This window comes from Calidris pugnax, unplaced genomic scaffold (genome assembly GCF_001431845.1).
Source record: "Calidris pugnax isolate Ruff unplaced genomic scaffold, ASM143184v1 scaffold277, whole genome shotgun sequence".
NCBI classification, from domain to species: domain Eukaryota; kingdom Metazoa; phylum Chordata; class Aves; order Charadriiformes; family Scolopacidae; genus Calidris; species Calidris pugnax.
The window spans coordinates 1,287,174-1,314,414 of record NW_015091023.1 but is presented as its reverse complement, the minus strand read 5'-3'; the positions used below and the strand labels follow the sequence as shown (position 1 = coordinate 1,314,414).

The window sequence follows — 27,241 nt, the reverse complement described above, 5'->3', positions numbered from 1 at the left end:
AATCCGGGCAATTGCTTCAGCTGTGCCTTTTACAGCTTTCATCATGAGATATTATAGCCAGTTTCATTTACTCAGAATGAAACAAAATCTACTGTAAATAAATAAATTTACCATTATCTCTGTATTTATGAGGTGCAATTTACAGGTAAACTATACTGTTTAGTAAATATGGCAACAACAAACATGAATTTTGGAACTTTTAACACTGTTTAGGTTCTTGTATCTTAAATAGTAAATCTTAAAGCTTATTTCTGAAATGTGGTGGGTTTTTTCTGTAGAGAACGTAAACTGAGTATGTCTGTTTCCTCTGTCCAGGAAAGGTGATTGTTGCTACTAATAAGGGTGTGTATATCTTGGTACCGCTACCCTTGGAAAAACAGATTCAGGATCTCCTAGCTAGCCACAGAGTGGAAGAAGCCCTTGTTCTAGCAAAAGGAGCTCGAAGGAATATTCCAAAAGAGAAATTTCAGGTATGTTCTTCCTTTAATTTTCATGAAAATACAAATTTCACACTAGGGCCATGTATATCGATGGTAAAGTGACTAGAGAGGGTGGGCGAGGATTCAAATTGAAGAGGAATCTGATACCTTTTATGATTTCAGCCTGAGGAAATAGAAGTGCTGCTGAATTGTCTTGTGCTTGTAAAGGCTGTGATATTGGCAGGGTTGAATGCTGTCATTCTGCTGGGATTTTGGTGTTGTGTTTGTTTTTTTTCCAAGTGTGTATCTTGAAAAAATTGAAATCAAACCTGAAAAAACTAGTGATAGCAAATACACTGTGATGCTTCCTTTGTACTAGGTTCTGTTATTATTTGCTATTGCTGTCTAAAAAAGTATGAATTTAGATCAGATTCTCACCATGTCCTGCACTCCACATCAGTACAACTTTGAAATTAAGTGATGAGAAATCTAAAGCAAGTATGTCCTACTTCCAAACTCATACAAATAGTATTTGTACTGGTGTGTAACTGAGTATTTAAGATTTTTGTGTGGCAAAGTATCTTAGTAACTCTTTGATTAGAGTGTTAATTAGAGATTTGTACTCATTTCCTTCTACATCTGCTTTATATTACAATACATACTCTACTGTATTCTACTTCCTGTTTGTCATTTAGAGTCTGAAACTTGGAAAAAGTAGCGTGAAATCTCTACTGGCCAAATAGGTGAATGAATATGTGACTTGGCTGCTTTCCTTTTGTAAAAGCAAAATTTGATAGGTAACCTGCAGAAAATCTGGTTTGTTTTTGAAAATATACTTTGGAGCATTTTGTTGCTATTAAAATAGTAACTGTTACATTATTTTGGTCTGTTTAGGAAGATGTAAAGTTTGGACATGACTGTGGAAATTAGAGAATTGCAGTGGTCCAAACTTATTCAGACTATCCAGATTAATTTTTTAATACTGTGGAAATTACAGAATTGCAGTGGTCCAAACTTATTCAGACTATCCAGATTAATTTTTTTTATTTATTTTTTTTTAATTTCAAGAAGTTTCTAATTCCTTGGCATTTAAATTTTGGTCAAGGCCCTTGAAAAGCAGTCAAAGTAAATGGAATTTGTTTCAGCTTTCATTTTGATCCTTAACTCCTCCATTGAATGAACAGCTTGGAGGCTGCTGGAAGTAGAAAAGCTTGGCCAGGAAAGTGTTTCCATCCTTTTGCTAAGGTACAACTGTCTGGAAGTCCTTGAAGCTGAAAAGTATTTAGGCAAATACAGAGTTCAGTTTCCAGCATGTTTTGCTTTGCTTCTTCACTTCCAACTCTTCCTTTGCAATCTATTTAAAGAAGTAGCAGAACTAAAACTCTGCTGTGAGGACAAGGATGCATGATCCAGTCAATGTCTTCTATGTATGACGACCTCTAATTCTCCAGTTATTTCTTTCCATTTTTATAGATACAGTGTGGGAGATGTCTTTTTGTGTTTTGCCACAGGATGAACTACTATTCATTATCTAAAATACGTAATGTGGCATCTTGTTCCTCCTAAGTTTTCTTGCATTTAGGATTTTTCTGTCTTTAGGATGTTAGTTTCTGTTTACCTGTGTCTTATGCACACACTGTCTGTCTTCCTGAAATTACTGTCTCTGAGAATATTATAAATTCTTTCTAACTTAATGTACTTTTAAGGGTGTTCAGTTAGAGTTCATGCTATAGCTGAAAAACAGAAAACGTATTACGTGCAAGCAAAATAGCCTGTTCTGATTCTGGGCTGTATTTGCCAACGGATATTAACCAGATGAAATTGATGGAGTCTCCTACTGGCTCATATTAAAATGACTCAACTTGGCTTAGTTGTTGAGGCTTTTGTCCAATTTTTCAGAGCTTATCTGTGGTTAAAACCGTACCACATTCAGCTTGCTTTCTAATGTGCCTCTGATACTTAATGCTGTCATGACAGGTTTGTTAGAAGCACTTCAGACTCTCTTCCTGTAGTCTCGCATAATACAAGTTGGATGGAGTTCAAGCAAATAACGTGCCTTATGTCTTTTGCAACATTTCTTTGGCATATTTTAATGGATCACAGAGTGACTCCTTTCTAATTCCTGTTTGAGAGATATCTTCAGATAATAGATAAGTAGATAGATAATAAGTATCTTCTAATAGATATCTTTAGATACCTATTTTGCAAGCTTTACTGATTCCTTAGTAGATGACACTTTCAAGGCTTTATTTTGCCATTTTATATGAGCAGGGTCAGGAATGCCATTGCTTTGGCATTCAGGCACTTGACCCAGCCACTGTAATTTACCCATATAGAAGAGTGATAGTAATTGTATGATACATGTACTACAGTGCCCCCTTTTCTACATGCTGTTTTAATTTCTGCAGCTTGCAATGGGTGTTGCCATCTTACATGTGACATGAACTCATTCATGGCATTGTAGGACAGTTCTTGATGACATGTTGGTCTTTTTTTCTTTGGTTCAATACATTGTCATTGCATGCATACACAGATACATGCTCTTTCTCTTTTATATTAGCAGCATTATACCAGCATAAATATATATATATGCTGGTAATGCACAGTGATAGTATGATTCAAACAGTAAAGTCCTGTACTCATAAGTATTAGTACAACCAATATTTAGTGATTGGAAAGAAGCAGGTCATGCGTTAGTAGGTCTAACCTGTTATTTAACCCTTGGTAACTGCAGACTGCAAATCTATCTATGCCATATTAGATGAAAATTCCTTTGTCTTTGAGCATCAAGAATTACTGTTAGGTAAAAAACACTAAGCAAAACTGTTACAAGGAGATGGCTTTGCTGGAATATAATTTTTGATAGAAGAATACAAAGGCTTTTCTACCATGCTACCATGAAATGACTGAATACTACTTATTAATTTTTCAGGACAGCTGAAGTTTGCAGAAATCATGGTTGATGGTAGTGAAGACCTTGGTTAGATTGACACACACCTTGCATAGGTATCTCTCTTTTTTCTTTTTTTTTTTCTTTTTTTTTTGTTGTTTTTTCCCACTCATTTCTTTTTAGTTTCAAAAAGCATATTAACTGCACCAAAACCTGACTAAAAGCTGAAGTGACTTTCTAGAAAAAAAACTTTCTGGCAATCTAGTTGATAATTCTGATCATTTTAGAAAGGCTTTTTCTAGCAATTGAGAGAATTACGGCTTCTCTATGGCAGCTTCAGTGGTCATCTTTCTGTTTTCCAGCACTTGTTCATATACAAATTGATACAAATCTTATTTCACGTTTTTGTATCTGTGTTTTTTTTAATGTGAATTCAGTCAACAATCTAGATTTGCCTAAAGAACTTCAGGGCCTATGGTGTTTCTTCAAAAATGGTAGGGGAATACGTAATGCATTGAGTTTTGACTGGGTGTAACTTGGTACCTTTTAAAAAGAAGTCTATTGTGGTGTTCTGGCAAATGGGTCTGAAAGAACTCAAGATGTTTTTTCGGTCAAAAGTTCACTATATGTGGTTGACATATAGGTCTAGCCTATTTTTAAAACCCTGTGAGAAAGACAGAATATTGAATTTTCCACAGAGAGTCTGGTCTGTTGCTTCCATAATCTTTACCACAGGACATCTTAACGTCTAGTGTTTATCTTTTCAGCTAAATATCAACCTGGATGCTCCCTATCCCATCACTGCATCTTTAAAAAGTTGGGAAAGCGTCTGTCTGTAGAGATTCTACGGCTTTTTTTGTTGTGTGGCTTTAAGGGACACGTGAAGATATGTTAACATTTAAATGAATGAGAATACCACTCTAATCAGTTCAAATTTAAAACTGATTCCTTGGACCTATATTTACACTTAGGCCTATGCTTACACTATCAATGAGCTCCTTTCAACTTTTAATTGAAAAGATTGCTGTATACAGACTAAGCTGTACAATTACAGCATACAGACTGACTGTATCTTCAGTGTCTTAGATCAATTCAAACATAATTTCAATATCCTAATTCACTCCATATGTAAATAGTAGTGGTCACTCCATTGCAAAGATTGAAAACAGACTTAAAAAAAAAAAAAGAAAATCACCAAAACAAATCCAACCCAAATGAAGAAACAAACAACGTACTTTTGATACTAGTTAGCAGGGTGAGAAATGTTTGTACTTCAACCCTCCCTGGAAAGTGTGAGCCCAGATTTTGAAGCTTTGCATTTGTTTATCAGTTCATAGATTACTGCTTGTTGATGTAATAACACAATTGTAAATTCAAAATATTTTGGATATTTTGTGAATTAATCACTTGAGGTAGTTTTGCTTTATTACTGTACTTAAATTCTTTTAGCTTTAGTTAACTGTATTTTGAATTAGTACACTTGGATGTAAAGCATAGTAACATAAAGATGTCATGAAGTATTGTTCATTTATTTATGTTGCATTTGTCTGAAAAGATGTCAGATAGCATTTCCCCTTCTCTCCTCCATACTGGGGAAGCAAGAAAAGTCCCACAGCCTTATAAATCAATAAGTTTTAATGACTTGCTAATGATCAAGATAAAGTATTTCCTTAAGATAATCCATTAGTAAAGCATGTGCAGACTGAATGGATTTAAGCCAAGCTTTTCTCTTGGTAAATCCACAATCTTTAATCAAGGTGAAAAATCACCAACTAGAATATCAGTCTACCCTACTTGAATTTCTAAAGAGTGTCAGGCCTCCTGCCTGGAATATATTTCTAATGTATTGCAGAATCTCTGGATATTTTCATTGAAAATGGGAGTCTGTTATTAGTTAACAATATTCATATACACTGTTAAATATTAGAAAGCTATATATTCATGAGAAAGTTGAAGGGGAAAAACTGAGAGCGTGTGGATGTAGCTCAGTGTATTTGCAAAATGCCAGTGTTTTCACAAATGGTGGATGCTTTGCAGAGCATGGTTTAGATTCCTTGCTTTTAGTAATTCTCTTTTGCCATTGGAGGAAATATTCTGGGCACAAGGTTTTCATTTAATCTAGTTGTAGCTAATTGACCATTCAGGTTAAATGAATATGTAGCATTTCAAGTCGTTTTGTGTTCTTTTTCTCATGAACTGTCTAGGCATGACCTTAACAGTAAAACTTCATAACATGTAGCTTTTCGTATGGTTTACATGTGCTCCTCTTTTTAACTATATTTCTATATTTTTATGTACATTGCATAATGTACTCATTTTGGATAAGTTGAACTGCTTTAGAAGTATTTTTATAAACAAACAAAAAAACGAACTGGCAGAAACTCAGAAACATGGTCATCAGCTGGGGATGAGACTATGAGAATCACCAGCAAGGTTGCTGCAGAAGTGAGGTGAGACAGGGAGAAAGTTGGCTGTATGTGGTCAAGTGGGGCCACCCTTGAGTTTAAACCTTTTTTTGTGCCTGCTGAATCATAGGGGACTTCAAAGATGACTGTTGGCTTTTACATTTGCAAATATCATGGGCAGAAACTTGAGGCGAGTCAGACTGATGCCAGACAAGTCACAATTTGAATAAGAAAACTTAAACTTGCTTTTTGTTGACTTTGCTCTTATTAAGTACTTGTGAACAGTGTTGTGTTCACACACTTTTGTGTAAGAAACTGAATCTGATGCCCAGATTCAGTATATTCAGGTACATACAATTTAAAATGTAGAGGATCAAGGCTTTATCTTGCATGTAACTTGACAAGTCTGGTTGAAAATCATGTGCTCAGTGTTTTTCAGCAGGTAGTTATTGCTGTAGTGGCTAGCACTATGTAAATAACTCCTTACAAATATAATAAACCTTTTTCCCCCCTTCTCTCTCATAGGTAATGTACAAACGAATCCTGCAGCAAGCAGGTTTTATACAGTTTGCACAGCTTCAGTTCCTTGAAGCAAAAGAACTCTTCAGGTAATTGTGTGACAAGACATTTATTTCTTTATCTTCTTTAAATAAGGATTATGGGTTCTTGGTTTTAAAAACTTAGTTGCTTGGATGGTTTTTGATACAGATGTGAGTTCACTGTGATAAAATGATTTTGTTGGGGGTAAAACAGAGTAACATTGAAACAGCTTTATAACTGAAGAGTTAATGCAACTAATTTTTTGGTATGCAAATACACAGTAGCGTTATCGCTGTAATCCTGTAATCTCAGTGTTGTATATGTGGATTTTTTTTTTTACTTTACGTCTATAAAGGTCAAGGCTTTATAATCGAGCCTGTGCTGTGATTTGCAGCATGAACATTGCCTAGTTGTTCCTTTTTATTTATAAGGGAAAAAAAAAACAACTTTTAACAAATAATTACAATTTAAACATTAGTTTCAATTTAAATATTATTTACACAATTGCACTAATTTTTTTTTTTGAGGGTGCTGATAGTGAATTTCTTTTAACACTTGCTCTGTGAGGCCTTTTCCAGAAGACAGGTTGGTTGTTCTTAACGTCTGCACTAACCTTCCTGATTTAGCAATTTCAGCAGTCAGTTGTTTACAAATTGACCTTGATACTTTGCTTCCGTTCAAAAAATGCTGCTCGTTATCTTTGTTTTACCTGATAATTTCATTTCTGCTAGCCATGCCTCATTCTGTGATGGGACACTGCCTAGAGTTAGTGTAATCCATGCTGACCACATAAAATAGCTCTCCATGTTATCTGCTGAAATTCACTTTAAATCAGTTTAGAGCCTATGGAATAGGGTTAAGGTTAGACAATTTGCTATATATTATAAGTGTCTACAGTATAGGAAAAAAAATTTTTCTTCAGTTTATGGAACTGTATCAAGGAAAGTAAAGCTTTTGGGAATGTTACTACTGATGAGGGACTTGGCTATTTTGCCTCCTGCTCACCAGAATAGTGGGAAACACTGAGCTCTAATGGGCCATATGCACTGAGTGAAGATTCGGGTCTGACAGGAAAGGCCTGAACAGCATTTAGTAGCAATTTGGTTTGGCCACAACCACTTTCTATATCACCTTGTAATTTTTGGTGTTAGTGAGCAACTTGCAATCTTCCTCCTCCTTGTACTCTTCCAAACACTAGAATGAATTGCTGCTGTGTTGTGTGTCTAAAGTAGAAGTACAAGCTGTACATAGTTAGGAATCCTTTACAACATTCCCACAAAGCCCTTCCATGTGGCTTTTCAATGTTTTGGGCTGGTTGGTTTTTTTTCAGTAAAATAGCTTTTTTGGTAAAACAGCTTGTTGGGGTTATACGGGCTATGAAGTTTCTTCGTTGTCTAGGTGTGGTTAGGTGTCCAGACTTGTATAGCTCTGCAGCTGTCTTGATTACCACTGACACTTCAATTTTTTTTCTATTGCTTTTTTCCACCCTGACTGGAAATAATTCCCTGTGGGGGCTAATCTGGGAGCACTGCCTTACTGGTAGTGGCCCCAGGATCTTTTAAAAGCAGTGAAAGGGGAAAATGTGTCCTGTGCGGAGCTCCAGAACCTTGCGGAAGGAGCCAAGATCAGTTATGCAACCTCCATCCAACTAACAGTCCATCTGACAAATGAGCTTTAATGAACAGGATTGTGGGAGCTCCTCTATAGAAGGAAACAGGTTCACAAGAAAACATGCTGTCCAAGGCGTGAATTTTGGAGCCGAGTCAGCATCCCAGGGTGTTCCTCTATAAACTGCAACTCCAGAGCAGAACAACTGTTCATGAATTGCTGAAGTCTGGTGGGGGGTGAAAGAAAAGATCAGTTTTCCCTGCTTTTCTTCTGGCAAGCCATACATAAGTTCGAGTATTTTGGTGACTCTGGAAAAAAAACAAAAACAAACCAACCAAACAAAAAACCAACCTCATTATGGAATCCAAGTTCCCTGATTTTTCAGCCCGAGTGAGCACATCCAGTTCGAGTAATATCTGCTTATGTCCTGATATACACTCAAACAATCTTGGTTGCTTTAGACTTACTGATGCTCAGAGGAAAGCTGGGAAAGATAACAGCAATCTATGCAAACACATCCTCCCATCCCTATGTGTTGCTCTGCAGGTGTTTCAAGCTAGTGTTAGTCAGAAATAACTTCCATCTTAAAATGCTAAAGGGAATCTTGGTACCTCTCTGAGAGAAGATAGATTTGGCAGTGAAACAGTGGCAGCAGTACCTCCAAGAACTTGGTGTCACGTGGGCCTACTTATGGCCAAATATGAAGTTGAGGTTGTCTCACTCCTTGGAAAATATCTGTCATTTACAGGCTAGGTAGGGGAAATTATTATATTGGATTAAAGGTGGTGTTTTCTTGCATCAGTAATCCTTCTTGGATAACATTGTCAGCATACAGTTATATTTTATGCTTAATTTTGTATTTCTTAAATACTGAAACTTCTAAGTTTCCTGCTAAGCTCCTCTTGGTTTTGCTGATACTTCTGCATACTGAAGAAGATTGACAAGAAGGAAGGAAGTGATAGCTTTATTGAAACTCAAGTAGTTCAACAAAGGGAGGAGAACTTTCTTCAGCTGCATCCTTTCACCTTAGACTGAGTGAGCTATCACAGTGAGGCTGCTTTGGTCTGACAAATTCTGTTGTACGCACTAGCAGAGTTTCACAACTCTGTTATGTAGTTGTGATTTATATATTATATTTTCACTATTTCATATTGCTGTCATTGGAGGCTTGCACGCTGTTAGACCAAACAGTGATGTTTGCTGAATTCTAGATGTCCTGCTGAGCTGTTGGTAGCTGTCACAGCAAAACTCTTTCCAGTGTGTTGGATTATGTCCTTTCACTGATTAATTTCTTCCAAACTTGACACCCAAACACTAAAACTTTTCTAAACTTTGTTGCTCTTTCTTAAAAGAGCCAAAGCCAAAAGGCATCCACAGATCCCTGGAGCTTAAGCCTTGAGACAAATATTAACCATTCACTGTTTAGTATTTGGTATTCTTCTGCAGTAATTTGTTCTGGGTTATGCTGGGCTTTTAAGGAAGCTGATTGCTGATTACCATTGCAGTGGGGAGAGCAAAACTGTACAACGTGACTCTGAGTCAGACCTCAGAGAACCACTGGTGGCCTGAGTTGGAAGCTGGTTTTGATTCTTCTTTTGGAAACAGATGGTCATTAAGGCCAAAATCTATGAAATTCAGAGTTGAAGTAGCTGACTACTTCCTCATCTAGGAAAAGTTGGATGGTAAGATGAAAGGATGCAGAAACTACTGTAGAAGTTGGAAATTGTTTTAAAACTTATTAAAAGTGGTATGTTAAATATAGCATTTTTAACTTCATCATCATAATCTCAGTCTCAGCTTAGGCCATCTCCAAATACTTGGCAGCACAGCCAGCAAGGGAACCAGGCTTTATACTTGAATTTCTGCAGATCTATTGACTCCTTGCTTCTGCACTAATTTTGAGGAGACTGTCGATGTTGTTCAAGTTATGGGTTAGCTTTTGTTCTAAAACAAATCAGTGAAGAACCTTGGAGAAGAAAAAAAAAATCTTTCTTTAAATAAGGTTAACATTTCTAGTGTAATACATCTCACGTACTATATATTATCTGGTCAATCTCAAGTCTTAAAATTTCATGAGTAGTTGGACTAGCTGAAGCTGTGGTTAGATTATTGTAATTAGTTCATATGGAGAGCCCAACAGGTCACATCAGTTGCTACTTCTTGCTTATTCTGCCTCTTAAAAAAAAAAAAAAAGTCCTCATCTGCTTATGAGTTCCATCATAATGTAGAGCCAAGAATTGCAAAAACAAATATCAAGTCTGAAAAGAGAGGGAGATTAAATGGAAATTTTAAATGCAGAAATCTGAAAGTAGGTATGAACACTTTACTCTTGGTTAGAGGCTGCCCTTTGTAGTGTAGAGGTGTTTCTTAGGCAGTAGGAGCTCTGTGTACAAATTGGAAAAGCTTGCTATTCAAACCTCATCTGATGGGAGAGCTTCCCATGTTCAAATTTTTCTCATTTGTGGGTACTCAGTTTTTTGTGGTGTTGTTCCCATGCTTTGCCAAGACTAGGTTCTGGAACAGGATACTTGCTGCTTTTAAATTCGCTGTTGCTGCTGTCTCATTCTTCTGGTATAGATTTTTTTGTAGCCAAAGGACAGTATTTACTTTTAAAAAAAGTTGTAAATAGGTCTTGCTATGGTGATGCTTCCTACTAGTTCATGGATGGTTTTGGCACTGTGTCTCTGGCAAGAAGTGGACAACTTAAGGTATCCCCCACTGCTTCAGTTACTTTATAACAGCAGGGAAGGGATGAGTCTGCTTGCAAGCATCTTTCACAATTTATTGCCTGCAGAACTCTGCTGCTTTGTCTACTTCCATGTTTATAACTTGTTTCTTTTTGGAATTCTTTCCAGTCAAGGTTGTGAAGGGAAAGTCTTTTTGAGGTTGCTGATAATTGGATAGAGAAGAACTATTTTATAAAAGTTTTACTTTTAACAAAATAATAACCAACTAGGATTTCTCTTAGAGAACTGTCAGTTCATTTTGATTTTTTTTTCAGCAGCAGTATCTCCTGTATTTCAGGAATGTTCCTCTTTAAAGATGAACTCTGAATAATTACTTTGATAGTGAAATGAAATATAAATCCTGAGTTCTTGCTGTTCTTCTAAAACAAGGCCTGGGAGGAGGAGTGATTCTGGCTGTGAAAATTGGAGAGTTGTTTGCCATGTGTGGGGAAAAAAACTTCTGATTTTATCCTTCTGTCACAACATGCATTCTTCAAATGCTTGAAGAATTTCTGCAGTCTAGGCTGAAAGAAAAAAAAAAATTGTGTAGCTTGTATATTTTACAACTTGCTCCTGGATAAAGTATAGAGCCCCTTCACATAGAAAGTGGAAAAGCCACTCCCTAGTATCTGATAGAGATGTACACCCAAGGCCTGTGTGTGTACAATAGACAACTACTTATCGATTAGATGCATGCATAATCAGCATCCACAGTTTGTTTTCAGAACCTCCTTAAGAAGTGAGCAAAGGAGGAATTTGGTGCGTTTCAGAGTTGGGGAAAACATTTTCATCATCCAAATAAATGTTCGAAAGCTTTAGTTTTTATAGGGAGTTGCCATTTCTTACAGTATTACACTTGCACAGTCTGAGTGCCTTGCCTGAAAGGGTTCATTCTCCCTTTTTTTTTTTTTTTTTCTTTTTTACCTCCATTAGAAGATAAGCTCCCATAAGGTGTGGATGAAGTGTAGGACAGCCCTAGGAACTGCACTGAGGCTATTCAGCTGATTTGTATATATGCCACAGAACAGCTGTGGGATGTCGAAAGCAAAGGGCTGGCCGGTTTCCCAATTCTCAGAGCTTTCAATATCTAGAGGAGGAAAAAGTACGATAAACAAGTTTGGATAGAAATAGCAAACAAAACAAAAACAATCCCAATTTGTTCTGAATATATTTTCTCCAGCATAGAAAGCAGTAACTTCCAGAAACTGACAACCTGTTAGTGCTCCTGACTCTAAGCATATGTGAGCACACACTCCCAGTATGTTATTTTTTTGTGCCTATGTATACTTTTTCTTTCTTTTTTGCTTCATCTAGTTTGACACTGTAATTGCAGAAGCGGCCAGCTTGATGTCCGGGAGCTGATCTCTCTCTACCCCTTCCTGTTGCCTACTTCCTCTTCATTTATACGGTCCCATCCCCCTCTGCACGAATACGCCGACTTAAACCAGCTGACCCAAGGGGACCAGGAGAAGATGACAAAATGCAAACGCTTCCTCATGAGTTACTTGAACGAAGTCCGCAGCACCGAGGTCGCCAATGGCTACAAGGAAGATATTGACACAGCTTTGCTCAAGCTCTACGCAGAGGCAAATCACGAAAGCCTGCTGGATCTGCTGGTTTCGGAGAACTTTTGTCTTTTAACAGATAGTGCTGCCTGGCTGGAAAAACACAAAAAGTGAGTGGATGTTTTGGGTATTGCACCTTTGAGATCAGAGGGAACATTGTGAGGGGCGACCTTATAGCTCTGTACAAGTACCTGAAAGGAAGCTGTAGAGAGACGGGGGTCGGTCTCTTCTCCCAAGTTACAGATGTCAGGACAAGGGGCAATGGCTTCAAGTTGCGCCAGGGGGAGTTCAGGTTAGATATTAGGAAACATTTCTTTACTGAAAGGCTTATCAGGCATTGGAATGGGCTGCCCAGGGAGGTGGTGGAGTCACCATCCCTGGAGGTATTTAAGAAACGTGTAGACATGTTTCTTCAGGGCATGCTCTAGTGCCCAAGATTATTGGTTTGTCGTGGGTTGCTGAGTGGGTGGGTGATGGTTTTTTGGTTTGGTTGTTGGTGTGTGTTTAGGTGGTGGGTGGTGTGGTGGGTTTTTTTGTGGTTTTTTTTTTTTTTGTGGTTGGACTCGATGATCTCTGAGGTCCCTTCCAACCACCACAATTCTGTGATTCTGTGAAATGCTGTTGGCTTCTACAGAAATGTGTTCAAATCCTTGTAGTTTCTGTGCTTTTGGGTCCAAAAGAAATGCTGAGTTATCAGCATTTAAAAATGTCGGTAGAAAGGTATTAATTGACAGTCTGAAGTAAAGGAAATGCATTCTGTCTTGTGCTGGTAAATACAGAGTTGTCCCTGAAAGTTTCTGTGTCCAACATAAAAATGATTAGTACAATTATTTTGGGGGGAAAAAAGTGATTTATTTGCCTTGTGACAATGTGAGAGTTGAATGGACGTAGTAGTGATACTCAGACAGAATGATAGGATGCCTTAGTGTATGCACTATTAGGTAGAAGCTATGAACTTTAAAGCCACTTAGGTGGCTTTAAAATTCTAGTTTCTTGTTCAGGCTATATTTTTATTAGAGTACACAAAAACCCCTCCGTAATGGTATTGTACAGAGCTCTTCCTTGCCTGACTTGATTTCATGCTCCAGTAAAGAAAAAAATGTTTCAGATAATAAAACAAAGTTTTAAATAAAAGCATTGTAAAAATTTGATTTAATGACACCTGATTAATTATTGGAGGAATATTTATTATTTGGAGCTGTGTGTTAAGTCTGTATATAAAATGCAAAGAACACCATGGGAATCATCTCTAATGTGACACATACTTTGTTTAAGCTGGATCTAGTAACTAGAAACTGCCCTAGAGACAGGAAAGACAGAATGTCTCTCCCCTGATTCTGAAAAAGAGCCTACAGACATTTATTCAAGTGTAGATAAGGCCATGTACATCTCACTGTGAGCAATTATTTGTTATATTCTATGCTAATCAAACCATAATGAAATTCGTAGGAAAGATCCAGCAATTTTAATAATATTTTCTCTTTCTATACAGGTATTTTGCTCTGGGTCTCCTGTATCACTACAATGGTCAGGATGCTGCAGCACTTCAGGTTAGAATAAAGCTTTTAGTGTCATCTGCAGACCGTTCCAAAATACCAGTTTACCTCTGAGAGAAATATCTGAGGTGCTAATTCATCCCATTGAAAAGTAGTGATGTGTGTATATATAGGAAAAACTTATTATAAGACTTCTTTGAATAAATTAGTATGCTAGATGTGAAAAGCCCGAAGAGCTTAGCGAAGATGAGAGCTATTTAGATGCTTGTATGCTATTCTTTAATCAAAACTGTGCATGCCAGAACATATGTTTGTCCTCTTAAAAGATGGACAGAAGCACTAAAATAATCAAGAGCACTTAAAAAGGTGTTTGAGGGACTTCAGGAACGTGTCCTGTGCTAATTAGTCTGTATACACACAGTAAAGCAGTATTGTAATCTCATGGCAGACACAGCAACAAAGAGTTTGTTTCCTGGTCTGATGATGGACAGTGAACACGTTCTACAAGATCTGTGGGTTTCAGCTGGATTTAGTAATCCCTTTGTGGACCCACCTTCTGGTGTCACTAAGACAAGCAGTGGTCTGTAGACTAAATAAAAATAATTTTGTTATTTCTGTCTGCAAAGTTTCATCTAGAGAAATTAATATGTTCTTGATCAGTAAATAGCATGTATGTTTTAGACTATGTCCAATACTCGAAAAATAATTTTGTTATTTCTGTCTGCAAAGCTTCATCTAGAGAAATTGATATGTTCTTGATCAATAAATAGCATGTATGTCTCAGACTATGTCCAATACCTCAAGTAGGTTGCCTTACTGTGTGGCTTTTTGAGTGTGTTATTCCTGGTCTGATGATGGACAGTGAACACGTTCTACAAGATCTGTGGGTTTCAGCTGGATTTAGTAATCCCTTTGTGGACCCACCTTCTGGTGTCACTAAGACAAGCAGTGGTCTGTAGACTAAATAAAAATAATTTTGTTATTTCTGTCTGCAAAGCTTCATCTAGAGAAATTGATATGTTCTTGATCAATAAATAGCATGTATGTCTCAGACTATGTCCAATACCTCAAGTAGGTTGCCTTACTGTGTGGCTTTTTGAGTATGTTAATCACAGTAACGCTGTCAAATGCATTCAAGTCAGTGATGTAAAAAGTAATTTCCCAAGGAGAAAGCCAGTAAGGACAACAAAACCAGTATGTACCTTTGTCATGTGCAAGATATTTTTCTTTGTTTCAAGGAACAAGATTTATTGCTAAACTGGTCTGCTAGATATGACATCTATTAATTCCAATTATAACCCATATTAAAAAAATCTCATATGGTACTTAAAGGTCTTCAGTCAAAAAGAGCGAGCAGTAAAAAAATCAGATTTTCTTCTAACTTATTTATATAATTCGCTTTTAATCTTGCACACACAGAACACCTGAAAATTATACCATGCATTGGAGAAAAGGACTTTTGATAAAAGCTTTCTTTGTGATTAGTGTACCTCCTCCTGAAGGATTTGGCCAGTCGCTCTCAGAACATGAGAACCCACGTGATACAGAATCTGAATTAGTTGATTATGGCAGGTGCAAGAAAAGCCTATGATGGAGAGGAGGCATGAATTTAGGGACCAGTGAGGTTCCTTGGAATTGGTTTTCCTAGGAGCTAATTCCACAAGTACCGAATTCTTTGTTTCAAGGAACAAGATTTATTGCTAAACTGGTCTGCTAGATATGACATCTATTAATTCCAATTATAACCCATATTAAAAAAATCTCATATGGTACTTAAAGGTCTTCAGTCAAAAAGAGCGAGCAGTAAAAAAATCAGATTTTCTTCTAACTTATTTATATAATTCGCTTTTAATCTTGCACACACAGAACACCTGAAAATTATACCATGCATTGGAGAAAAGGACTTTTGATAAAAGCTTTCTTTGTGATTGGTGCACCTCCTCCTGAAGGATTTGGCCAGTCGCTCTCAGAACGTGAGAACCCACGTGGTACAGAATCTGAATTAGTTGATTATGGCAGGTGCAAGAAAATCCTATGATGGAGAGGAGGCATGAATTTAGGGACCAGTGAGGTTCCTTGGAATTGGTTTTCCTAGGAGCTCTTTCTAATTCCAGAAGTACCGATGACTAATAGTAAGTGTTGTAGTAGCTCACATAAATTTTTAGTTGGAAGAGCTGGTATATGTTTTAAGCACTTTAATCTTTGTGTGTTTTTGTTGCAGTTATGGGTGAAAATAGTTGATGGAGACATTCAAGATTCTACACGTTCAGATCTCTATGAATATATAGTAGACTTCCTCACATTCTGCTCAGACCAAGATCTAGTGTGGAAATACTCTGAATGGGTTTTACAAAAAAATGAAGAGGTTTGTGATTGGTGCAGTTTTCCAAGAACATAATCTATATAAAGTATTTTCCTGTGGTGATGTTTGGGTGTTCATTGGCATTGTTCCATCTTGATAGCTAATTGGACCTTTTTTTTTTTTGCAGAATTAGTTAACTGTTTTCACTAGTGATAAACAGAAGAAAATGTCCAGGTTTCTCAGTTCTTTTAAGTCTGTTAACAAGTGCCAGTGATAATTGCCTCTTTTTCTTCTGAAAACAAAGTTTAGGTCATTCTGTACAATGAAAGATAAAGCATGTCGTCTGTTTTTCTCCATATTAAGCAAGATAATTTTCAGATCTTAAAAAGAATAATCACCTAACAGGTTAACAGTTGCTGCTGTTTCTTTTTAAAAAGGATCCCGGGGATGTGTGATATCTGTGTACATTAGGATGTGGAAAAAATAGCCTTAATTCAAGACAAAACCTCATTGCTATGAGAATTAACTTAATCCACCAGAATTAAAAAATAATTTTGTAACATTGATTAGTGTGGTGTGCTGTGAAATGGGATGTTTTATACCGTATAAGACAGTCTGTGCTGTTGGAATTTGTCACTGCCTAATTCATCCTAATTTAAAGCTTAATTACTTAATGCAATGACAGATTTCTAAGTTTTTGTTTTCGTTGTTATAGAAGTCTCTTAAATGTGATGATACACACAGTGATAAGGCTGTAAACGTTCTGGTCTCTAACTCAAACTTTCTTGCTGCAAAGGGCTGAGGTCTCTTGTTCTGCTGTTACGCAGATCTTTTTTGTGGAGGTTGTGCCCAGCTCCAGGTTTATAGGCTGGACAATGTATAAACTACAAATTGAGGTAATGGAGATGACAATAAGCACCGAGTAGTGTGATCTTGGTGGTGTTGAGCAGGGTTTTGTGGTGCCTATCTTCCTGAATACTGTACTAGCTAATCTGACAGTGCTATTAAATAAGTATTTAAAATAAGAAGATAATAAAATGGTTACCACTGGGTTCCTAAATGCAATTAACTCTTTCTAGGTTGGCGTACAGATATTCACCAAAAGGCCTTTAGAAGAACAGGAGAAAAACAACATTAATCCAGATAATATCATCAGTTGCCTTAACAAATATCCTAAAGCACGTGTTAAATATCTAGAACATCTAGTGTTGGAAAGAAAAATAGAGGTGAGTCCTATAAGAATACTAAAAATAGGCGTAGGATTCAGAATGCGCACTATGATGAACAACTCTGGAAAAAAGTCAGTCTAGAAGAAATAAGCATAATTTAAAGGCTTTCAGATGTACTCAGAGTAGCGAAGGGGGGATTTAAGATTAAAGCAGAAAATGAGGAGTGGATATCTGCATTATTTTTATTTATAATTTTCAACTCTTGTGATGGCAAGACAGTTGCTTAACTCCCCTCAGAGTTGTTTTTTTTTTAACATCTGATTATTGCGTACTTTTCTGTTTCACCAGTGAGGCTCAAATCTCTGTCTAGTAAGATCACAGAACAATGGTTGAGCAAGTGCTAATCCTGTTGCACCGTGGCAGCAATATACTAAAATTGCTAATTCAGTGTTTTACAAGTAGGTATGTCTTATTCTGTCCTTCTAGAGAGATTTGAGCAACTAATGATAGAATTAAACTGTGGACCTCTCACTGTAGAATTCCAAACCACTCTAGATGTTCACAGATAACAGTGTATTCTACCCTTGGGTTTTCAAGCGCAATACAGAAGCAGCTAAACTTGGATATGGGATATTTTAAGCACAGGAGAAGTTAATTTAACCTGCAAATAAAGCAAAGAAATGAGCATTGAAAGAACTCAGTAGATCTGATGACCAGTTCACTAATTTACATTCTTCAAATACACGTGCTAGATCAATGGTTTCCCTCTGCTGCTATTGCAAATACATCAAGGTGTGTGACACCATAACGGATGGATATTCTAGTTGCTGATGTCATTAATGTTTTCAAACAAACTTTTTTAGTTAAGCATAGTGCCTTATATAATATTTGTAACAAAAAGAATTTTATAATTAAATCTACCCTGCTAGTAAAGACTGGGCTATAAATTAATTTGCTCTTTAGAAAGTGCTAGATTAATTGTAAATGGTTTAGTAAGAATGTTTCAAACAGTCAAATCGTCAACTTGTTTTGATGAATATTGGGTAGTGGATAACATAAAAAGCACTGTGCCTTCCGAGTGCCTGTCTACCTTTGGGGGCTTTCTCAAACTTTATTGCAGAAATAGAAAAGGTCAAAGAACATAGCTGAGTATGAAGAAGAATGAATTAGATCAAATTTACTCATTTTACAAGGGAAAGCAAAGGAAAAGACACAGTGGAGGTCATACTTGTATTCAAAGGAAAGAGATCTGCTTTACTGCATTGACTTTCATTAGGTGAACTTTCAAATGATTTTTGCACAAGAAAAGATATTTATAGATCTTGTTTGTTTAAGGTGAAGAGGGGTTTAGGAGTAAGATGTTTTATATCTACATTTTGGAAATATCTGTACTAATGAAACAGAATCCCATACAATAGGTGTAGTACGTCTCATGAACTGGTCTGAATAAGTTGTCTGTCTGCATGAACAAAAGACTTTCTGATTAAATTGGATTAGATAAATGATTTTAAAGGTATTTCTATGTAATTATGTAAATATTCATCGCTGTTATTGGTGGGGAGAAAGGGTTGTCTTTGTAAACTGAGAAATACTGTTCTTTTCATCTGTAGAAAGAAAAGTACCATACTCATCTAGCTGTCTTGTACTTGGAGGCAATACTTCAGCTGAAATCTGTGACTGCAGATAAGTGCACAGAAACAACTGATCTGCTGTTGAAACTCCGCAGTCTTCTTCAGAAGTCTGATCTTTACAGAATTCACTTTATTTTGGGTAAGATGTACGTTGTCTACTATAAATGTTTTATGTCAATTCCAGCAGGAAACAACAACAAAAACCTCCTCATAAGGGTAGAAAACGAAAAGATCTGAGGTTTCTAGGTGTATGGTTGATCAGCTTACCATCTGTATTTCTAACAGACACAAATTAATTTAGAAACATATCTGTTAATGTTGTCTTTGCTCGTGAGGTACAGTGCTGTGTTTGCTACTGCAGCAAAGACAGAATACCGTAACTAGCCAGAAAAAAATCTTCATACAATTATCTCCTTAATTTATAGTCAGTTTCTTTTTTAATGATGAGCATGTAACTGGTGACAGTCTTTTGCAAATGGAAGAGTTACAAGTTTATTTGTTAAGCAGTCTGTTTCTCAGTGAACTGAAGCTTTGGGGAATCTGAGTACCAAGGGCTTGTTTGTTGCCCATAACACACTCTCACCCTGAAAGCTGGGGTTCACACTAAGCAAAAATATGAGCGTCTTTTGGGGTGCAACATGCAACATACATTTTACTGTTGGTACAAGGCAATCAGCAGTTGAGCTAAATTTTTGCCTTGGCCAAGACTTATAATGGATATTTTTTTAATGTACCTTCCAGTGGATGAAAGGGAAATGACTTGTTATTGTATTGAAATATGTGAAATGTTTTTCTAAAATTCAGTGGAAAAATCCAGTGGATGTGGAAATAAAAATAGCTGAATAGCAACTAAAATAATTTACCAAGATTTAATGTCCCCTTGCCTTTCCAGTCAGCAAAATACTTTTTGACAGATAATGTGCTACAGTCATTAAAACTCTTGCTTTTTTTCATCTTCTAATTTTTAACCAAATTTTTAAGAGCAAGAGTTACAAGATGGATTATTCTCTTGAAATCAGTGTACTCCAAAACAAAGGATTTCTTACATTCTCACATTCTTAGCTTATGTGAAGGTGAGACCAATGCATGCTATTGTGTTCCTCCTTGATAACCAAAATATGTTGGGGAGGAAAAACATATTTTTTTTCAGCACAAATCTTTTACAGAGGTCTGTGCCAAATCTTTAACACCTTTACAATAGGTAGAGGATTTTCTACTTTATCTTGAAATGCCAAATGAACTTGCCGTTTCCTCTGCCAGCTGCTGACACTTTAAACTGTCAGACTGGGTTAAGGGTTTGCAGTGTCCCTTTCTTAAAAGGAAGTACTATTTGATCATTGTTGCCTTTTATGGACTTTAAACTATTCTGTAATTTTCTGTGATGCTGGGAGAGGCAGAGGTGAGAAATGTTGCGGTTTCATCTTACAGTCTGTCATACGTGGTAGCAGCGTGCGCAGAAATGTGCGAGACTGACATGGATGTCAGTGACACTGGTTTTACCACCTGTTATTTAGTAATTTCTTTTTCCTTTATTGTGTGGTGCACTTCTGTCAAAGATGTGTTTCCATACATCTAGGCGTTCTTGTACTTACAAACATCTGTCCTCTTTCTAGCTGCGAGCACCTCTGCAAACGTAGCAGGGTTGAGTCCTTTGGCCTTGTTTGCACTGGTGCTGGGAGAGCGAGTAGTTGTCTTCTCCACTGAGCAAATATCGCATTATTTCTCATTTAACAGACAAAATCCAAGGCACAGACCTTCACATGGAAAGTGCAATTTTATATGGAAAACTAGAAGAACACGAGAAGGCTCTGCATATCCTTGTCCATGAGCTGAAGGACTTCCATGCTGCTGAAGAATACTGTATGTGGAACTCTGAGAACAGAGACACGCAGTACAGGCGGAAGCTTTTCCATATGCTGCTGTCAGTGTATCTGAGTCCAGGCACTCCAGATTGTGCCCTGGTCATGGCTGCTGTGGATCTCTTGAATAACCACGCTACTGAATTTGATGCGGCTCTAGTTTTGCAGCTGGTGCCTGACAGCTGGTCAGTGCAGCTCCTCTCCCCGTTCCTGGCTGGAGCAGTGAGGCAAAGCATTCACACAAGAAGAATGACTCAGGCTGCACTTGGATTAGCCCAAACTGAAAACTTAATCTACAAATACGAGAAGGTAGGTTGGTTGTTGTTTGTTTGTTTTAAATAAAGGCACTTCGCTCCTCTCCCCGTTCCTGGCTGGAGCAGTGAGGCAAAGCATTCACACAAGAAGAATGACTCAGGCTGCACTTGGATTAGCCCAAACTGAAAACTTAATCTACAAATACGAGAAGGTAGGTTGGTTGTTGTTTGTTTTAAATAAAGGCACTTTGAAGCTTTACAGTTAAGTTCTTTGATATATAATAATCAAAAGAAGTTTGAAGAATTTAGGACAAAGTTGTCTGCGTGTCCTTGCCAGTTTTACTTGCTGCTTTTCTTAGGTTTTTGCCATATTCAAACTTAATTTTGTGTTTTCTCTGTAAAACAAAAGCGAAGGGGGAGACCTTGAAATAGGACCAACTTTGGTGAAATTTTGGCTACGTGAAAGCGAAACTAGGATTTACAGATTAGCAAAATTCTTGCAGAAACTTTAAAGAAAAGTGAGTTAGCGTTTTTTCACTAGGATTAAGACCTGTCCGAATTTGCAAAAAAGTTTACCCAGCTTAGTATTAATTGAAGCTTGTTAACAGCTTTTGTTAATGGTAAATTCACTTGTGAAGCTTTCTTCTATTCCTAGATAGAGCTGTGTTGCTTAAAGCTCCCAGCAGATTCTTAAATCCATTTAGTTCTAACAATGGCATATCCAGCAGAATCTGTCTAAAATAAAAATGCACCGTTGTTCAATTTGCAGTGGAGTTGTCCTGTGACCTTGTTTAGGAAGTTGCATCAAGTTTTTAGTTACATTAAATGTGTGAGTGCTTTTCTTTATTAAACAAAGGAAAAAATAATAAAGGAAAAGCAGTACTAAAGAGGAAGCATGAAAATAAATGAGTATGACTGTGTTTGAAGTGAATGCTGTCTTCTCCTACTACCTCTGTCATTGTGACCAGGTTTGTCTGTTTGGTACAGTTGAAATTAGAACGTAGAATCATAGAATTGCCTAGGTTGGATGGGACCTTTCAGATCATCTGGTCCAACCATCAGCCATCAATTATATGCCTTGTAATTTCCTTTCCTTTTGTGCTAGATTCACATTTGGATTTTTTTTTCCTCTCTTTAGGTTAAACAAAGAGGAGCCCCAATTCTTCTTTCGGACAAAAAGGTCTGTCAGGTGTGCCAAAACCCTTTCTGCGAGCCTGTCTTTGTCAGATACCCAAACGGGGGTATGGTCCACACACACTGTGCTGCAAACAGACACCTGAATTCAAACATGACTCATCACTCCTCCAGCTCCAGCAATCAGACTTGAAATATGTTCCCGTCCCACAGGTGACTTATACCCCCATTGAAAGTGGGCTGGAAAAAAAGAGCCAAGTGCAGCTAATTTAGGTATAAATCAAGATGAAGAGCTAGTCTTTGGGTTAATGGGAAGACTTCCAGTAAATATGAAATATCGCCACTTATCTTTTTGTTTTCTAATGAATGTATATAGAAAAGAAAAATCACTACCAGAAACGGAGAGGTGCAAATATAGTCTCTAATGTATATAGTAATAAACGATTAAAGAAAATGAGCCTTTTCTTCGCAGTCAGGATGAATGTTCCGGAGGCAAGGCAAACAGCTATTTTAAGAAAAGTCACTTTGCACTGAATGTGGTGTTGATAAATTTGTAGAGGTGGACATGGCATCTACTGGAGTTGGAATTCTTGGAACATTACGTGACGAGACTGGCATCGTGCAGCTTACTATCAAGACAAAAAATGTGTGTTGGTTGTAATGTTTGCTGCAGCACGTCCTCTTTTGGGCTGGATTCTCTTCCCCAGGATCACATTACGAACTTGATTTTTGCTCTACAAATTGTTGGCTTTTGATGCACTTTTTAGTACTTCACCACCACCCTCTTCCTCTCCTATATAGAATTTAAATGTAAGCACTGGTCTGTTAGGTTTCTACTCCTACAGTTACTGTAATAAACTGAGTGGAAACTGATTGTCACACACCTGTTCTCAGAAAAAAAAAAAAACAAAAAAGTCAGATTGTCTGGTCAGTCTGTAGTCACTTTTATATGGGGGATGAGACATTAACATTAATATTGATTGATTTATTTATTAATATGCAAATATACTGTACATAAAATTGAATAAATTGATCTTATATCATTCTAGAGTTTCTTTGGAGGATAAAGATGTAGCTGATACCTAAATGTACAGGCTATGTGCTAAATGTTTGCTCTAACATAACTTAGGCGGATTGGAACGCCACAAGAACAGGTTGAAGTACTTGTGGGTGACTTTGTGCAGTCAAAATCAAGGAAAGAAGGTATAATTGGGTAGAAATCTGCAAAGGTGCACTACAGGGGTACAGGATCTGTTACATTCTACAAAACGTTCTGTAAAAAAACTAAGGTTTTTCAAATAACAACACACCCCCTTTATTTAACAGCCCTGATGAGTATTCACATTGCTATTTAACCATTTTAAAGCCATCAGTTTAAAAGCAGCAGCTTCCCACAAGAGATGTTCAAAAATGACGACTTCAAATAAAAGTATTTCAAAGTCAAAGCATTTCTTTTAATTCTGTAAAGCTCTGATAAATACCAAGCTTACTGCCCAGCACGCAGTTGAGTTGGTGCGACTGCTTTGAGCGTTTCCAAATCAGAGTGGAGACTTTCAGCAAACAGGGGCTGTCTGCACGGCGTCTTCCAGAGGCAGTCTCTGCCCAGCTCTCCCCTTTCTAGGCCAGGTTGTGAAACAGCCTTGGAAGTGTCGTGCTGCCTTCAGGGAGGGGCAAGCAGACTACATCTGGGGGAAAAAAAAAATTCATTTCTTTGTCTTTGAAGCAAAAGACCTTTGGATCTTTTTCTGTTTTCTGGGTTTGAAATTAGAAAAGTCCAGCTGTTGTGTTGGGTTTTTTAAAAAAAAATAAATAAAATCCAAGTAAGGAATTTTGTAGCACTTTCTACTAAGACATGTGAGCCACGTTTCATGAAAGACACCTTCAAAATAGACAAATCTGGGCATTTCTGACTTGACTCTGGCATGAGTGATTCCTCTGCATTGTGCTGGTGTGAGCAGCTTCTTCTGTATGTTGTATTCACAGTTCTTGGACATTCTGTGTACAACTGGCGATGACAGTGTAGACAGATTTGTAGTTCCCTGTCCTCAAAACACTTGCTGGTATAGAGGAAGTGATTATAGAAAGATCTGATAAGCCTTTTGTGTACAGTAGCACGGGATTCATAAGAAATACTTTCTTTTGCTGCAAGTATCCTCAGTATGCTTTGGTTTTGTCTAATAAGGAGGTACTAAAACAAATTATCGCTTTCCATGATTAAGACTAATTCTGGCCACGAGGTAGTGATGAACTTAGTCTGGCCCAACCAGTGTTACAATGGAATAGAGATCGTATCATTCCAGACCACAAGGAAGTTCTTAATTGCTAGTGCCATGAAAAGGGGTGGCTGTGAAAGATTAAACAGTTCTTTACTAATATTTGATATATTTCAGATTTGTGCTTTGGCTAAAGTGCAGCAGTAACTGTACATACAGAACAAACACAGAAATTGAAGTAGTGCAAGGTACCATATTTGCAATAATAGATGACAAAATGAGTGACGTAATACTTAAGTTGAAAGGGTCTGCATTCAGATTCCCCTAGGTCAGACAACTGCAACACCTTTCAGAAAGAGAACTTCACTTGAGGGACCCCGAGTTCATTCCTCCTTTTATTTTGGCACTTTGGTCAGTTTGCTCGTTCTTGTTTTGTGTTCCTGGAGTCCTGGGACAGCATTGCTGCTGTGCTGGGAGGGAAGGAATGGTGATCTGGTTATTAATTGCTGACTGGATAGGTAAAAAGAGAGGCAGGGAAGTGGAATATTTCTTTGACTGTCCTTCTGGTTTGGAAATACGCTTGGTTCTGGGAGTTTAAGCTTGATGCTGTCTTTTTCTCTCCAGTTGGGGAATGTGGTGTCTTAGACCTGCCCTTGGAGAGAGGAGATTCTGTCAGAATGTTTCTCCTTCATTTAGCTCTTGCTAAATTATTTGTGTTTGTAAGTCATCTCTATCACTTATGGTTTTTTTTCCAATGAGTCTCCTCCAACTTTGTACGTGTGAAAACCAAAACAGTCATGCAGGTTTGGTTTTTTTTCTTTAATGTGACAGTGTGTTTGCGATTCAGAACATAATAAATGAGATTAGTCTGTCACACAGATACTTTTGCAGATATTGAGGCACATTTGCTTAACATGTAGCGTCCAGTTTACAGAAACATTGCAGCTCTGCGTTGCTGTCACTGCTACATACAAAAAGCATTTGTTATACCCTTTCCTAATTTTTCATATCTCCAAGCTTCCTCACATAAAAATTACCCATGATGTGCATATATCATCACACGCAGTTCTTCCCCTCTCTAAGTCAAAAAGAGAAGTACTAACAAGAAAAGAATACCCAGAATCTGCTTGAAATAAGATGAATGGCTGTATGTTTATGAGAAAGAATGCAGGTAGATCTTCATTTCTGTGCTTTGAAGGGGTAAGTTATCTCATTGGGAATGTTACAAGAATGCTGACCTCAAAGCCTGGAGAAAATAAGCCATTGGGTTTTGTTGCACAGACACAAGGGCACAGCACAGGTACCTGGGGACTGACTTCTTTGGAGGGTCCATTTCATGGTGGCTCAGGTGTGCACAGGAGTCCAGGCTACGATGAGAACTTCTCATTGCTCCACCTTCTCCCAGTCTCCAAAAACTTTCAAGCCTTTGTTACCTGATTAATGTCACTCTTCTAGCACTGAATGGACAGGGGTGTACATCTTGAGTTCTGGGGTGGACTCCTGAGCGCGTCTGTTCTTTGTTCAGTAAAATGTCACTTTATTACATCAACCACATGAAACCTTAATAACGTCAACTGTGGGAAGGTGGTGGTAGGGATGGAGTAGGCATGTGTTCCCCGAGACCTTTATTACGTGTTTGAACATACAAGCATTATCCTGGCTGCTGAATCTTTATAATGATGTCTGTTCTTTGCAGGACTCCTATCCCAAATGACATTAAAAAATATTTTATTTTAGACAGTTGTATCAAGAAGTAACTTTTTATTTTATTGCTTTTCCCATTTTGCTGCAGTCTCTATTCAGCACAGCTCTAAGTGTTTTATTAACATCCTGCTGTTTATAATAGGCAGCAACTAATACGTTTTTCGTTGTGAGCTCTCCTCCTATTGCCTGTATTTACTAATTAATTTTTCTCTTGCTGTACAACACTTTGGGGCTTATGCCTTGTGAACACTGATAATTAAATGTGCTGCTACTTTTAAAGGGAGAGGAAGAAAAGAAGTTAATGACATTCTGTAACGTCTGATTGATTACAAAACTGAGGTTCCCCTGCAGTAAATTCGTTCAGATGGAAATCTGTACTGTTAACGCTTTCTGACTTAATGGTTATGTTGGTGAACATATACAGCAGTATGTGGAATGTACAAATGTATAAATATGTTGATTTTTAATAAAAAAATGTCTTTTAATTATGTTTCTGTCATTCATTCCTAGATATGTAAACCCTTGGATGTGAATGGCCGAGTGAAGGAAAAAGCTTCACCAGTGGTAAATAGAGGATTCATCTGGGTGACTGACAGCTGGTCAGATGAAAAGGCTGAATTAAGCAAGTGCAGGGTGTTAACGGAGATAAACGGGTGTTCTTAAAAACTAACGAGTTTTCACTTTGGTGAAGAAGTTTCACTTCGTTTTTACCTCTTCCTTGACTGACTCTGGGCTTTTACAGATTCAAGCAAAAGCAGCTACTGCCGTTACAGATTGGGAAGATCTTGATCTGCCTCTGTGCAGCCAAAGCAATCCCTTACGTGATTAATACCTCTTCTGTGATTGGGGCTGACCTGTGGAGAGAGACCAGGGAGTCCTGGTGGACAAGTTGACCATGAGACAACAGTGTGCCCTGGTGGCCATGAAGACCAGTGGTCTCCTGGGGTGCATTAAAAGGAGCATGGCCAGCAGGTGAAGGGAGGCTGCAAGCTCACATTGCTGGCTTGTGTTGAGTTTCCCATCCACCAACACCCCCAGGTCCTTCTCCTCAGAGTTGCTCTCAATCCATTCTCCCCCCAACCCGTACTTGTGCCTGGGATTGCCGTGACCCAGGTGCAGGAGCTTGCTCTTGGCCTGGTTGAACTTCATAAGGTTCATACGGGCCCACACAGCCAAAGCAATCCCTTACGTGATTAATACCTCTTCTGTGATTGGGGCTGACCTGTGGAGAGAGACCAGGGAGTCCTGGTGGACAAGTTGACCATGAGACAGCAGTGCGCCCTGGTGGCCATGAAGGCCAGTGGTCTCCTGGGGTGCATTAAAAGG

General features: G+C 37.7%; 1 protein-coding gene across 1 annotated transcript in view; it reads left to right on the top strand.

Moving 5' to 3' along the window:
- TGFBRAP1 (transforming growth factor beta receptor associated protein 1) overlaps positions 1-23,443 on the top strand; it is a 35,909-nt gene extending 12,466 nt beyond the window's left edge. The window contains exons 4-12 of the mRNA XM_014955845.1: positions 316-470; positions 6,240-6,322; positions 11,922-12,263; positions 13,646-13,703; positions 15,871-16,014; positions 17,031-17,177; positions 18,731-18,890; positions 20,486-20,919; positions 22,003-23,443. Of these exons, the coding sequence (XP_014811331.1) occupies positions 316-470; positions 6,240-6,322; positions 11,922-12,263; positions 13,646-13,703; positions 15,871-16,014; positions 17,031-17,177; positions 18,731-18,890; positions 20,486-20,919; positions 22,003-22,191 (1,712 nt within the window). The 3' untranslated portion in view covers positions 22,192-23,443. The remainder of the gene's footprint in view (positions 1-315; positions 471-6,239; positions 6,323-11,921; positions 12,264-13,645; positions 13,704-15,870; positions 16,015-17,030; positions 17,178-18,730; positions 18,891-20,485; positions 20,920-22,002) is intronic.
- The last annotated feature ends 3,798 nt before the right edge of the window (positions 23,444-27,241 follow it).